General features: G+C 33.1%; 1 protein-coding gene across 1 annotated transcript; it reads left to right on the top strand.

Annotated features, from left to right (window-relative positions):
* Positions 1-1,781: 1,781 nt before the first annotated feature.
* LOC109798733 (uncharacterized) lies at positions 1,782-11,688 on the top strand. Its single transcript, XM_020359110.3, has 15 exons — positions 1,782-2,296; positions 2,620-2,714; positions 2,794-2,907; positions 3,906-4,010; positions 4,108-4,179; positions 5,143-5,255; positions 5,553-5,690; positions 6,316-6,384; positions 6,452-6,539; positions 6,655-6,726; positions 6,815-6,915; positions 7,237-7,354; positions 10,814-10,873; positions 11,033-11,143; positions 11,309-11,688. Exons 1-15 carry the CDS (start codon positions 2,182-2,184, stop codon positions 11,417-11,419), a joined length of 1,482 nt encoding a protein of 493 aa, XP_020214699.1. The 5' UTR covers positions 1,782-2,181; the 3' UTR covers positions 11,420-11,688.

Raw genomic sequence — 11,688 nt, 5'->3', positions numbered from 1 at the left:
ATCATTCCTTTACATGATTTTGGATATTTTCTTGTATAGTGTTACTTTGTAAGATGCACACGTAGGATGCCACTTGTAGTTCTTCAACGCGATTCAGTGTTAGACGAATAGGTAAAGTGTATGATTGGTCACTCGATTAAAATTATGTTGAAATGGAAAAATACGTCGATAAGAAAAAAAAAGAGTAAAAGTTTGAAAGTGAAGTAGTTGTTTTAAGTTGATTCTAATCAACTGTTCTTTAAACACAGTGAATGTGGGACGGCCTTATGACAGGAGTAAACATACAGGACTAATGTAATTTATTTAAATAAGGTTTGGGTAAAATTTTTGGTAAAGGGACCATATCAAAGTGTGTCATACACGATGATTAAATCATAATTTTATCTTAAAAATATTAATTTAACTCTTAGATTCTTTATTTTGTTTTCTAAAATTTTATATTTTTAGTTATGCTCTTGTAAAATTTTATTGATTATTGATATAGTGTTATCCGTGTAGATTAAATTATATTAACTTGCCAAATTAACTAAGAATAATTTTAATATTACAATTTTTTTAGTATAATTCCTAAATACGGTAGAGATACAGGAAAAGAAGAGAAATAAATATAAAATAAATTAGTTATGTTATGAAGAAAAATATAAAAATTAATTATAGAAAGTGTATAAAAATTTGTTACAACTCGTTAACTTTTTTTTTTTTTTTGAGAATACAACTCGTTAACTTAAAGACTATAAATTGTGCGTTACCAGAAAAAGACGTTACCAAAAGAAGACTATAAATTGTTTTAAGACAATAAAAACATTTTTTCTCGCTCAATTTTTTCTAACGTGTATACATACAAATTTATGCTTCTAACTCGTATCTGACTTTTTTTTTTTTTTTTTTTTTTCAGAATCTGAATATTGATGCCATCCATTTTTCTTTTCTTGTCTAGACACAGACAGTTTTAATGTAACAAAGAAAATAATTTTTTTTTTTCCAGGGGAATCGGTAATAATCTCATATTTTTCGTACGAAGAAAAGAAAATGACAACATTTTTTTTATGCATAATGAATTAATGTAATGATAAGAAAAGGCAATCGGCAATATATCTTCCTTGCACTCAAAGTTTTGTCCAATCAAATTCAATCACTCGACCGGCCGACAGTGTGTAAATACAAGAAGACAGAAAGATTTATAAAACAAAACATTGTCAGGAAAAAGAAAAGGTAAAAACTAAAAACACAGCAGTATTATTTTTTAAGATTTTAAAAATAAAAATAACATCTTTAAAGTTTTTTTTTTTATTTCTAGATCACAGATAGGTACGATTATTTGGAACTATGCTACCAATTAAGTTTGAATAATTAATTTTATTCGGTGGTCACCTTTAATTTCTAAATACTCGGTATTTTACAGTGTCATATACCCTATTTTACTGTATATAATTTAATTTTTATATATTATCGGTGTAAAACAATACATTATAATTAATTTAAATATACAACACATAATTTTTAAATAATTATTGTAAAATCATTAAATTTATTAAAAACATAATTTTAAGAATATAAAAATAGTCTATATTTTATTATTGACTATAAATATTTTTGTTAAAGACAATTTCGTTCCATCCAAACAAGACTATTACCATAGTCTATGTAAGATAATACAACCGCTTTTCATTTTTTTTTTACATTTATCATTTAATCGTAATTATTTTATCATTTAATTTACACAAAGTTTTGGATTTGGATATATAAAAAAGGAAATAATTTATCAAAATTCAGTGTTGATTTAACGCGCTCGTAACGAGTTAACTTCGTTTCCCCTGGAACTTGACTCTACTGAGTGATGAACAATCGCTTCTCAACTCAATCCTGAAGGAGTTTCCAACTTGCGAAGAAACCGTAGTTTCGTTGGGTCGAAAACGCACGCGGCGTGACCCACCTCCACCTTCACCTTCACCTAGCTGTGGTTTCGTCATTTTTTATTGGTGGTGCAGTTACAACACTGTGAAACGTGAATATGAATTGATGGGTTGTGTTAAAACTAGAAACACTTTGTCTCATTCCCTCTTCCCTGCACTGCACTTACCCTTTTCCGTATAGCGCATAAAAACGTTCCCTTTCGCCTTCGTTTGTTCCAAGTTTTGATATTTTAGGGAGTGGGGCTGAAACTACGAAGAGGGTATTGAAATGGCACATTTGCAAGGAGTGGATCGGAAAAAGGGCGATGTAATCCGTTTAGAGCGCGAATCTGTCATTCCAATTCTGAAGCCTAAACTGATAATGACACTGGCCAATCTTATTGGTAATGCTTTTGTTTGAACCTCTTTAGCTCCAATCTGACACCTGGAATTTGTATCTATGTTGTTGTGAAATTTTTGCATTTTGTGGTACTCTGATTGTGGTTGATTGTCCTTGGAATTGAGGAATATTGATGGGTGGGAAAAATCAGTGTTGTTTTTTTCTTTTTGAATACAAATTGGGATGAATTATGCTGGTGTTTACTGCCACTTAGTTTTTAAGTGCTATTATGGAGTTCAAATTTTGTGCTTATTAATTAATGTAGATGAAGAAATTTGGAAGCAGTTTTACTCTTTGTGGCTTGAATTTTTTGTGTATTACATGCAGAACATAGTTCTGACCGGGGCGAATTTTTGAAGCTGTGCAAGAGAATAGAATACACGATTCGAGCTTGGTACCTTCTGCAATTTGAGGACTTGATGGTATTATTCATTTCTTGATTTTTCTGATATAGTTATAGATACCTTATGCTTGTGGAGCTTGATTCCTGTTTGTATTCAGCAACTTTACTCCCTCTTTGACCCTGTACACGGGGCACAAAAGTTGGAACAACAGAAGCTAGCTCCAGAAGAAATTGATGTACTTGAACAGAATTTCTTGACATACCTATTTCAGGTACCATATCTACTAAATGCATTTGAGTGTCAATATTTTGGGGGATATTGTTAATATAATATAGACTTAAAACTCATCATGGATTTTTGTATTAATATAAAGAAGTGCTCTAATCCTCCAATGATTATGGTGTTGCTACTTAAGTCCTTTAAAGATTTTTGTCACCTAATAAGTTCCTTGGTAAAGAATAACATTTTACATTAATCTTTCAGACATTATGTTACCAAATTAGTTCCTCAACGATCTAAAATGTTACCACATTTTTTTTGTCAATTACTAAAGTGGTGACACAAAATGGATGAACTTGACAGTTGTTATGTATCTTTTTAATAGAATTGTGTATGAGAGAGAGAGAGAGAGAGTGAATAGAGAAGGTGAGAGAAAGTTTACAATAGACAAAGAATATGTTTTCATTAACTGACTGAAAAATAGAGTACAAGGCAGGTTTATATAGAGCCAATTAATATTGGTCTATAATAACAGTAATAAATGTGTACATATAATTAAGGAGTAAAACTATACTCCAATACTTTTGAGGGTTTAGTTTGGTGACAGAAATTTTTGGAAGACCAATGTGGTGACACTCTAATCTTTGGAGAACCTAATAGATTTGCTCCAATATAAAGTAGCCTACAGTATTGATGAGAGATGAGGCACTCAGAGGCAGTATAGGGATTGTTGCTACAGAGTCTTGAGTTCACTTGTATTATTAGGATGACAGAATGGAAAGTAAAATGGTACTTTTTAACATAGAGAAACAGTGTTGAAAGTTTGTTGTACAGTACACACTGTAGGGACATTAAAGGGTAAGGTTAAAGACTTGGGTTTTAGCTTAAGATAATCATATTAGATCTCATTTTCAAGAACTACATCCAAAACAAGGAAGAGGTATTTGGTAAATAAAGTTTACATGACTTAGGGGTGGACTCAATGAAACTACATATATCTTTTAAATGTTTCTTTCATGCTATCTGAAAATTCTTTGATTCTTTATGTAGGTCATGGAAAAGAGTAACTTCAAGATAGTGACTGATGATGAGATTGATGTTGCACATTCAGGCCAGTATCTTCTAAATCTTCCCATTACTGTTGATGAATCTAAGGTTTGTGCATAATATATGCTCTTTTAATGGAAAGTGGTTCTTGAGATGCTTGATTTTGCTGCTAGTAGTTGCTGATGTCTGTATTTTGCTGATGAAGCTTGACAAGAAACTTCTGAAGAAATATTTTGAAGAGCATCATCACGATGACCTTCCAGATTTTTCTGATAAGGTATGGCTCTGAATCTAGTGTAGGAGGTACTTATCCATGAAGGATTTCTTTGTTCGTGGTGTTCATTGTTCTATTATCTGGGTTGGGAATTTCTCTCTAGATGGCATGCTGTATGAAACTGCTGAAATAATGATTCATTATTCTAATGTGGCCTTCTTGACCCCTTTTAGTTATTGAAGCATCCTTCTTGATTTGTTATTGGAAATAAGAATCTTTGGTGCATGCTAATTATTTACTAAATATTCATTTCAGGAGAAAGACCTTTCTTATTTAAAATGAAACAATGGGGAGAGGGCTTGGTGATGCCTTAATACTTGTTGTAGTTCTATATGCTTCTTTCATGACCTTTGTCAAACTGATCTTCTAGAAATAGAAGATTGTCTTCTAAATTTATAATGTTATATATATCTTTTTTGTTACAATGACGGACATTCTACATGCTTTCCAAAGTCCAAACCCACTCCAAAATGGCTTAGAATATTTTATATTGAAGCATTGTTGGTCCATCCTTGTTGGAAAAACACAATCTTATAAATGTTGATGAAGTTGCACTGAATTTTGGCAGTAAATCATCAATGACATTGATTGATGTAATGGACTGTTGGTAGTCATCCAATCTGGTGATGTTAAGTTGTTAACCGAAGACCAGAAGTTTCTAGATTAAGAAGTTTCATTGTTTTTGTAAACATCAAGTAGATATTATTTGGCTTTTGTTACTTGTTTGATGCTGGACTGTAGTTGATCTTTCCTCCTCTCTTGCACACACCCCATTATACACTCACAGTAGAGGCTGCTTCATACTTATTATTATTTTAATTGCTTGCATTGGTTCGGAAACAATTTAATTCTTCATAAAAAGTGAGCTGAATTTGCAAATACAAATACTGATCTAAAGATTGTTGTTTTGTTCCTTGAGCTTAGTCTGTTTGTGAAATGGAAAGCTAATAAATCATATTATTTTAGTATGTTATCTTTCGGCGTGGAATTGGAATTGATCGAACAACTGACTACTTTGTCATGGAGAAAGTGGACATGCTTATTGGACGTTTTTGGGCATATCTGTTGAGACTAACAAGGTAAGCAAACTCGCAGACTGGAAAATTTAGTAATTGATGCTTATGAACAATCCATTATGAGAAGTCATGATATTTGGTTATTATATTAACTTCTCTCAGCAAGGCATGTAAAAGGCCAATGTAAAATAATTTATTGTTTGCATAGACTGTAGTCAATATGAGCTTCATCTGTATAGTGAGAGTCCGTAATTTTGAATTTTGAATCTATACATGTGAATGGTACCAGAGTATGCACAACATGCTTCTTAAGCGCTTTTTTTCTCCTCTTGTAACCTTTTAAAGCTGTACTGCTTGCAGGTTGGAAAAACTTTTATCCAGGTCAAAAAGGCATAAGCATAATAAGAAGGATCCAAAGAAGGACAATGAAATTATCTCTGAATCAAATGGGAATGAATTTTATGTTGAACGGATACGTCTTGAAAATATGCAACTAAGGTCTTAAAATGCTTCTCTCTTTCTCTGCATTGTTGTTGCTACTGCTACTGTATTTCTGGTTATCTTTTAGTTTTTTTCCTGGATGAGGACCGGTGCCTTTATATAGCATTTTTACTTGTAATAAATGCTTATCTGATGAATTTCTTCATGTACCATTGACCATTATCTGCAAGTTGTATGTTACTGCTTCTGATAAACTAGATTTGTGTAATCCTGATTGTTGGAAGCTTCCATTCAACTGAAGATTTAAATTCTCATTGTATGCTATGTACCTCATAAAATTTTGGACTTCTCATTGTATGCTCTGTACCGCATAAAATTGTCATCCAATATAATAGTCAACCTGAATTGAGGTTTTTGAACTTCATTAAGCTTACAGGTGCTTGAAGAATTCTATTTTTGGTGAAAGTCTAAAACTTTATATATATATAGAATGGTTGTAAAGTATTCAGAAAATTATTCAAATGCCTCAAAGTTCACATATAATTGGTACATCTACTAATTTGTCTTAGTCTTAGGACCACATGATGTTTCTTTCTCACCAAAAATGCTATGCTCATGCATCTTTGTTGCATAAATTATGAATGTGTCATGATCTCATGTAATAGTTTTCTTCAATTGCCAGTTTCCGTAACTTGCTGGGCAAGACCTTAATCCAAGAACCAACATTCGATAGGATAATTGTTGTCTACAGGTAGATATGCCTTACATCTCAAACTTCTTTTGAAATTTTTGAAACCTAAGAAGAAAATTGTTTTCAGGAGAGCCAATACCAAATCAAAAGAAGATCGTGGAATATTTGTGAAGCATTTCAAAAACATACCAATGGCTGATATGGAAATAGTTCTTGTGAGTTTCCTCATTTGCAAAGCTTTTAAAGAACATTCCAATTTTATTACTTAATTAACTTTTCCCCCAACAAAATACAAATAATGACCTTGGTCAAGAACTTCTTACTTGACAGCCAGAAAAGAAAAACCCTGGATTAACTCCAATGGATTGGGTCAAGTTTCTTGGATCAGCTGTAGTTGGACTGGTTAGTTTTTTAACCTCAATTTAGTGTTTCTATTTTACTGTTCTTGTTTTTCATCATCCTGAACTAATGCATCTTATGTTCTTCACAGGTTGCTGTAGTTAGTTCACTTGAAATGCCTACAGCTGATTGGTGGGTCATCATTGCTGTTCTCTCCACAGTAATTGGTTACTGTGCCAAGACATACTTCACGTAAGTATGTTAGTTGTGTTCTATGGTTGGAAATGTATGCTATGCAATGATTATGGTGAAAATTACTGGCATATGACTCTGAAACTTGATCTATTTTTTATGGACAGTAATATTGACTTACTAAATTGTTGTCCCTTCATTAAATCGTACTTTTTTTTATTATAATTATTGGTTGGACTAGCTGTTATGCAACAGTCATTTTGCCTTTTGAATCTCGTTGACATTATCATTGCTGCATTCTGCTAGTTTGTGGTGTATAGAAGTAAATGCATTTGAAAAATATATTTAACCATTGTGACCACTAATTCCTTTTCCCCATAGGTTCCAACAAAACTTGGCTCAATACCAAAATTTGATTACTCAGTCAATGTATGACAAACAACTTGACAGTGGAAAGGGTACACTTCTTCATTTGTGTGATGATGTCATTCAACAGGAAGTAAGTGCCAGCTTGATGAATTTTTATTTTCAAATTAAATCAGTATTGACAATTTTTGTTAAATGCTTTTAGAATTGTTCAGAAACTAGGATAGAACTGGCTGTTCTAATGGTACCAAAAACTGTCTTGCTTTGGTTTGACGCTGGCTGATCCGGCTCGTGGTTGAACTCTTGTTTCTTCAATTTGATTCTGTTTTGAAGTAGTTGGTGCTTACAGATTTGTTTTTGCTTCACTGCTTGCTGGTTTGTTCACATAATTATGCTCTGCTTTGGTGTCTAGTTCTCTTTTGTTTGGATGTAACTGTTCTCTGGTTTTGCTGTTATTAAAAATGTCATCTGTTGGAGCAATTGTTTGGGTGAAAATGTCATGGAGTTATGATTTAAGGCTATTTTGATTATTTAAGTTATTTAATATGTAGATAATCTATCTATCTATATATATATATATATATTTGTTTTAATATAGTTTTTGATTTTAAGTAAGATCTTACAAAACAATCCATGTTATTATCAGTCTTCCAATCCTAGGCAGGATCTCAAATTCGATAATCTTGCAAATCTGAATGTTATGAATAAACACCGTAAACAGAGGTTGGGATCAACTAATACTAATATAAGATGGGTTGTATGATATTCGACACTATGTTTTATCAATCTAATTGGAGTCATGCAAGGTGCTGTTTTTGAATACTGAAAAACACTAATTGAAATCAGCAATGTGTTTATTTGAATACTGCATTGTTAAACCATAAAGTTTTGAAAATAATATAAATTTATTTCTGATCAGTATGACATTTCTTGAGCATAATCCACATGATGGATGATAGAGCACTGGTGATAAATTGATTAAATATATTGTTGAACACAAAAATCGTACACAATACAGCAGTACACTTACTGTCCCAAGGGCAAGTGTCGTAATTCTTTGTCCACAGACAGAAAAATAACGACACACTTGCCTGATTACACACCCTACTGTCCCTACTATCCCATATACTCCCCATATATATTTGCTATCAGTTATTTTCTATTCTTATTCTTAACTACCATCAGGCAGTTTCCTAACATCTCACGTATTCCTAATATGTGACTGCCACCATATCTCATATAGTATACTATACACCTTCCAATTGGGTGGCTTGGCTGGTTAGTGGTTCCCATTAATGGAAGGTTTTTATTGGGAAAAACCCGAGTCCCACATCGACTATTGATTAGGCAATTGAATAGTATATAAGTGGAAAGCAACCCTCACCTTACAAGCCGGTTTTGTAGGGTTGAGTTAGGCTTAATCCACTATTCTAACATGGTATCAGAGCCATTTAGATCCACTTTAAATGGGCCACCCACCATTGATGCATGCGTCATAGGCATGAGGGGGTGTATTGTGAAAAATCCAAGTCCTGCCAATCCTAGATCATTAAAAAGGGTCACCCACCATTTATCCACGTACCAAGCCCAATAGTGCTGGACGTGAGGGAGTGTATTGGGAAAAACCCAAGTCCCACATCGACTAGAGATTAGGCAATTGAATAGTATATAAGTGGAAAGCAACTCTCACCTTACAAGCCGGTTTTGTAGGGTTGAGTTAGGCTTAATCCACTATTCTAACTTGGTATCAGAGCCATTTAGATCCACTTTAAAAATGGGCCACCCACCATTGATGCATGCCTCATAGGTACGAGGGGGGTGTATTGGGAAAAACCCAAGTCCCGCCTATCCTAGATCATTAAAAAAGGGCCACCCACCATTTATCCACGTACCAAGCCCAATAGTGCTGGACGTGAGGGGGTGTATTGGAAAAAACCCGAGTCCCACATCGACTAGAGATTAGGCAATTGAATAGTATATAAGTGGAAAGCAACCCTCACCTTACAAGCCGGTTTTGTAGGGTTGAGTTAGGCTTAATCCACTATTCTAACAGTTTTAGTATGACAAAGGTTTTGTAACAAATTCTTTCTTTACGTTTGTTAATAACTTGTTAATTATATAATCAAATACCTGACATTTTGGTATGTGTCTGTCAATGCTGAGGAACACTTTAAAAATTATCATTTTTCATGATTTGTCTATGTATTTTATTTATGATGGGGTGCCTGTGAATGTCTTTGTATTAAAATTATCATTTAATTCACCCCAACATGTGTGTGTTTGACAGAGAGGACCAATTCAACTTCTTGTTTGTTGTTTGGTACACTGTTTCACAATTTAAGAATCCATTACAGACAATGATTTTAATCATTCCTACTACTGAATTTAAGCAATTGTGTGTGATCAGGTATCCTTTGTTTAGGAAGTATTATATGCTGAGATTTCCGGATGCAGTATTAAACAATATTGAGAAAATTTTAAGTTTAAATTTGATAGGTGAATTTTGTGAGAAATTCATCAGCACTGTGCTCGTGCATCTCTCTGTATGATTCTTAGCTTTTGTGAAGTTCTTGTGTTACCGTTGAACAAGTATATATGTATGCCTATGTTTTCCCACAAGGGAGGAAAACATGATCCTCTTTGTAAGTGATAGGAATTAGTAGTTAGGGGCAGTTATGTGTAGAAAATAACTGCTTTAGAAATTAGATCTGTATTAAAAACTCCTGGGTGACGGTTATGTATAGAAAATAACTACTGATAGATAATTATTTATTAGAATCTGCAGGATGGTTGTTGTGTAGAAGTTGTAAAGTAGGCAGTGTGGAGTTATTTATAATTTGTGGACAGAGAATAACTTCTGTAGGAGACTTTTGTCTCTGAGACAAGAAGTGTATTGTTGTATTATATGTCATAGGAGATTTTTGTCTCTGGGCGAGCAAGTGTATTATTTTATTGTATGTGAGTTTGGTGTTCTATCTGTAAGCAAGTGTAATCATATATTGGCGGTTACTAATTGCACCCTGATATTCATATACTCTTTAAGAAATAAAATATTTCAAAGGATGAATTTTGAAGACTTAAAAAGATGTTTGAAAGTATGGACAGAAATTAAGGTTGAGAGATTGAAGAATGTTTCCACTTCCCATACGTGAAAAATGTAGTGTGATACTGTTTGACAGACAAACAAAAATGTGTTGCCTTTACTTCTCTTCTAATATGGTCCTCAATTCGCAACTCATTTCTTAAAAGTCCAATGGAAATAAAATTTTGAAGACTTTGGAATTGCATATGCATATGCTACTTAAATAGTATAAAAAATGTGTCAATTTCTGGACTGTTCATGTATCTGAAAACTTAATTTGGTTGCATCAACTGTTATATGGGCATTAAGATTATGCTCCTTTATATGTGATAATTAAGTGTACTGGAAAGCATGTAACGATGAGTGATTAGATTGTTGTAAAATCATTTTCTAGCCCTAGTTGCTACTTGCTACTACTGAGCTTTGACTCGCTATTTATTTTTAAGAATGTTGCTATGCACCAGCGAATCAATCTAATGGCTACCAATCTGTAATTCTTTAAATGCGTAGGTCAAAGAGGTAATAGTTTCATTCTTTATTCTGATGGAACAGGGCAAAGCTACTAGACAGGTATATACATGAACATTAGTTTTTAACAATCTTGTTTTCTTTGTTATCTATGCCACCTGTTTTATTTAAAAACTCTCTTTTATACTTGGATTACACCAAGGTTTCTCTTAGTTTTATTTTCTAAAGTACTTATAATAGCTGTTTGGTAATATGGATCAGGATCTTGATCAATGGTGTGAGGAACTAATCAAAGAAGAGTTTAATGAGGAATGTAATTTTGATGTGGATGATGCCGTTCAGAAATTAGAGAATTTGGGAATTGTTACTCGGGTGAGATTCCAAAATATTCCCCTTCTAATCTCCAGTGATTATATCTATGAAATATAATACACCCCTTTAAAGGAAAACTAATCCTTTTTCATTGTGACCCCCAAAAACAAATTTATTTGAAGATTTTGATTTCTATATTGACTGAAAGCTTGCCTTGAAATTCAGGATTCTGTTGGTCGGTATCAATGTGTGGGGCTGAGACGGGCTAATGATATCATTGGCACCACCACTGAAGAGCTTGTCCTTAAGGCAAAACAGGGAAACTTTACTCCTTGATGGTGTTTTTAAAGGGTGCTTATCTCTCTCATGTACATGCTTGTATTGGTTGATAATGAATCTCCTGAAATTACCTGAGGTTAGAATTTTCCTTTACACAATTCTAGATTGATGTCTCATCTCTTAGATGGAAGTTAGTTTCTGGTTTGTGTCTAAATTCTTGTGTATTTTTCATGTAACTCTATGTCAATGTGTTGTCTATATTGTATTTTTTTTTTCTCAATAGATTCTGAAGCACTCTCAATTATAATGTTTGGACTAGTTCATTA

Source organism: Cajanus cajan, chromosome 4 (assembly GCF_000230855.2).
Source record: "Cajanus cajan strain Asha chromosome 4, NIPB_CcT2T_4, whole genome shotgun sequence".
NCBI classification, from domain to species: domain Eukaryota; kingdom Viridiplantae; phylum Streptophyta; class Magnoliopsida; order Fabales; family Fabaceae; genus Cajanus; species Cajanus cajan.
This window is presented reverse-complemented; position numbering and strand designations above follow the sequence as displayed.

Bases quoted from the DNA above. Each gene is read 5' to 3' on its own strand.
- LOC109798733 (XM_020359110.3), top strand. From the start codon at position 2,182: ATGGCACATTTGCAAGGAGTGGATCGGAAAAAGGGCGATGTAATCCGT. The intron at 6,727-6,814 runs GTTAGTTTTTTA...TGTTCTTCACAG, and splicing joins GATCAGCTGTAGTTGGACTG to GTTGCTGTAGTTAGTTCACT. The intron at 7,355-10,813 runs GTAAGTGCCAGC...TTAAATGCGTAG, and splicing joins ATGATGTCATTCAACAGGAA to GTCAAAGAGGTAATAGTTTC.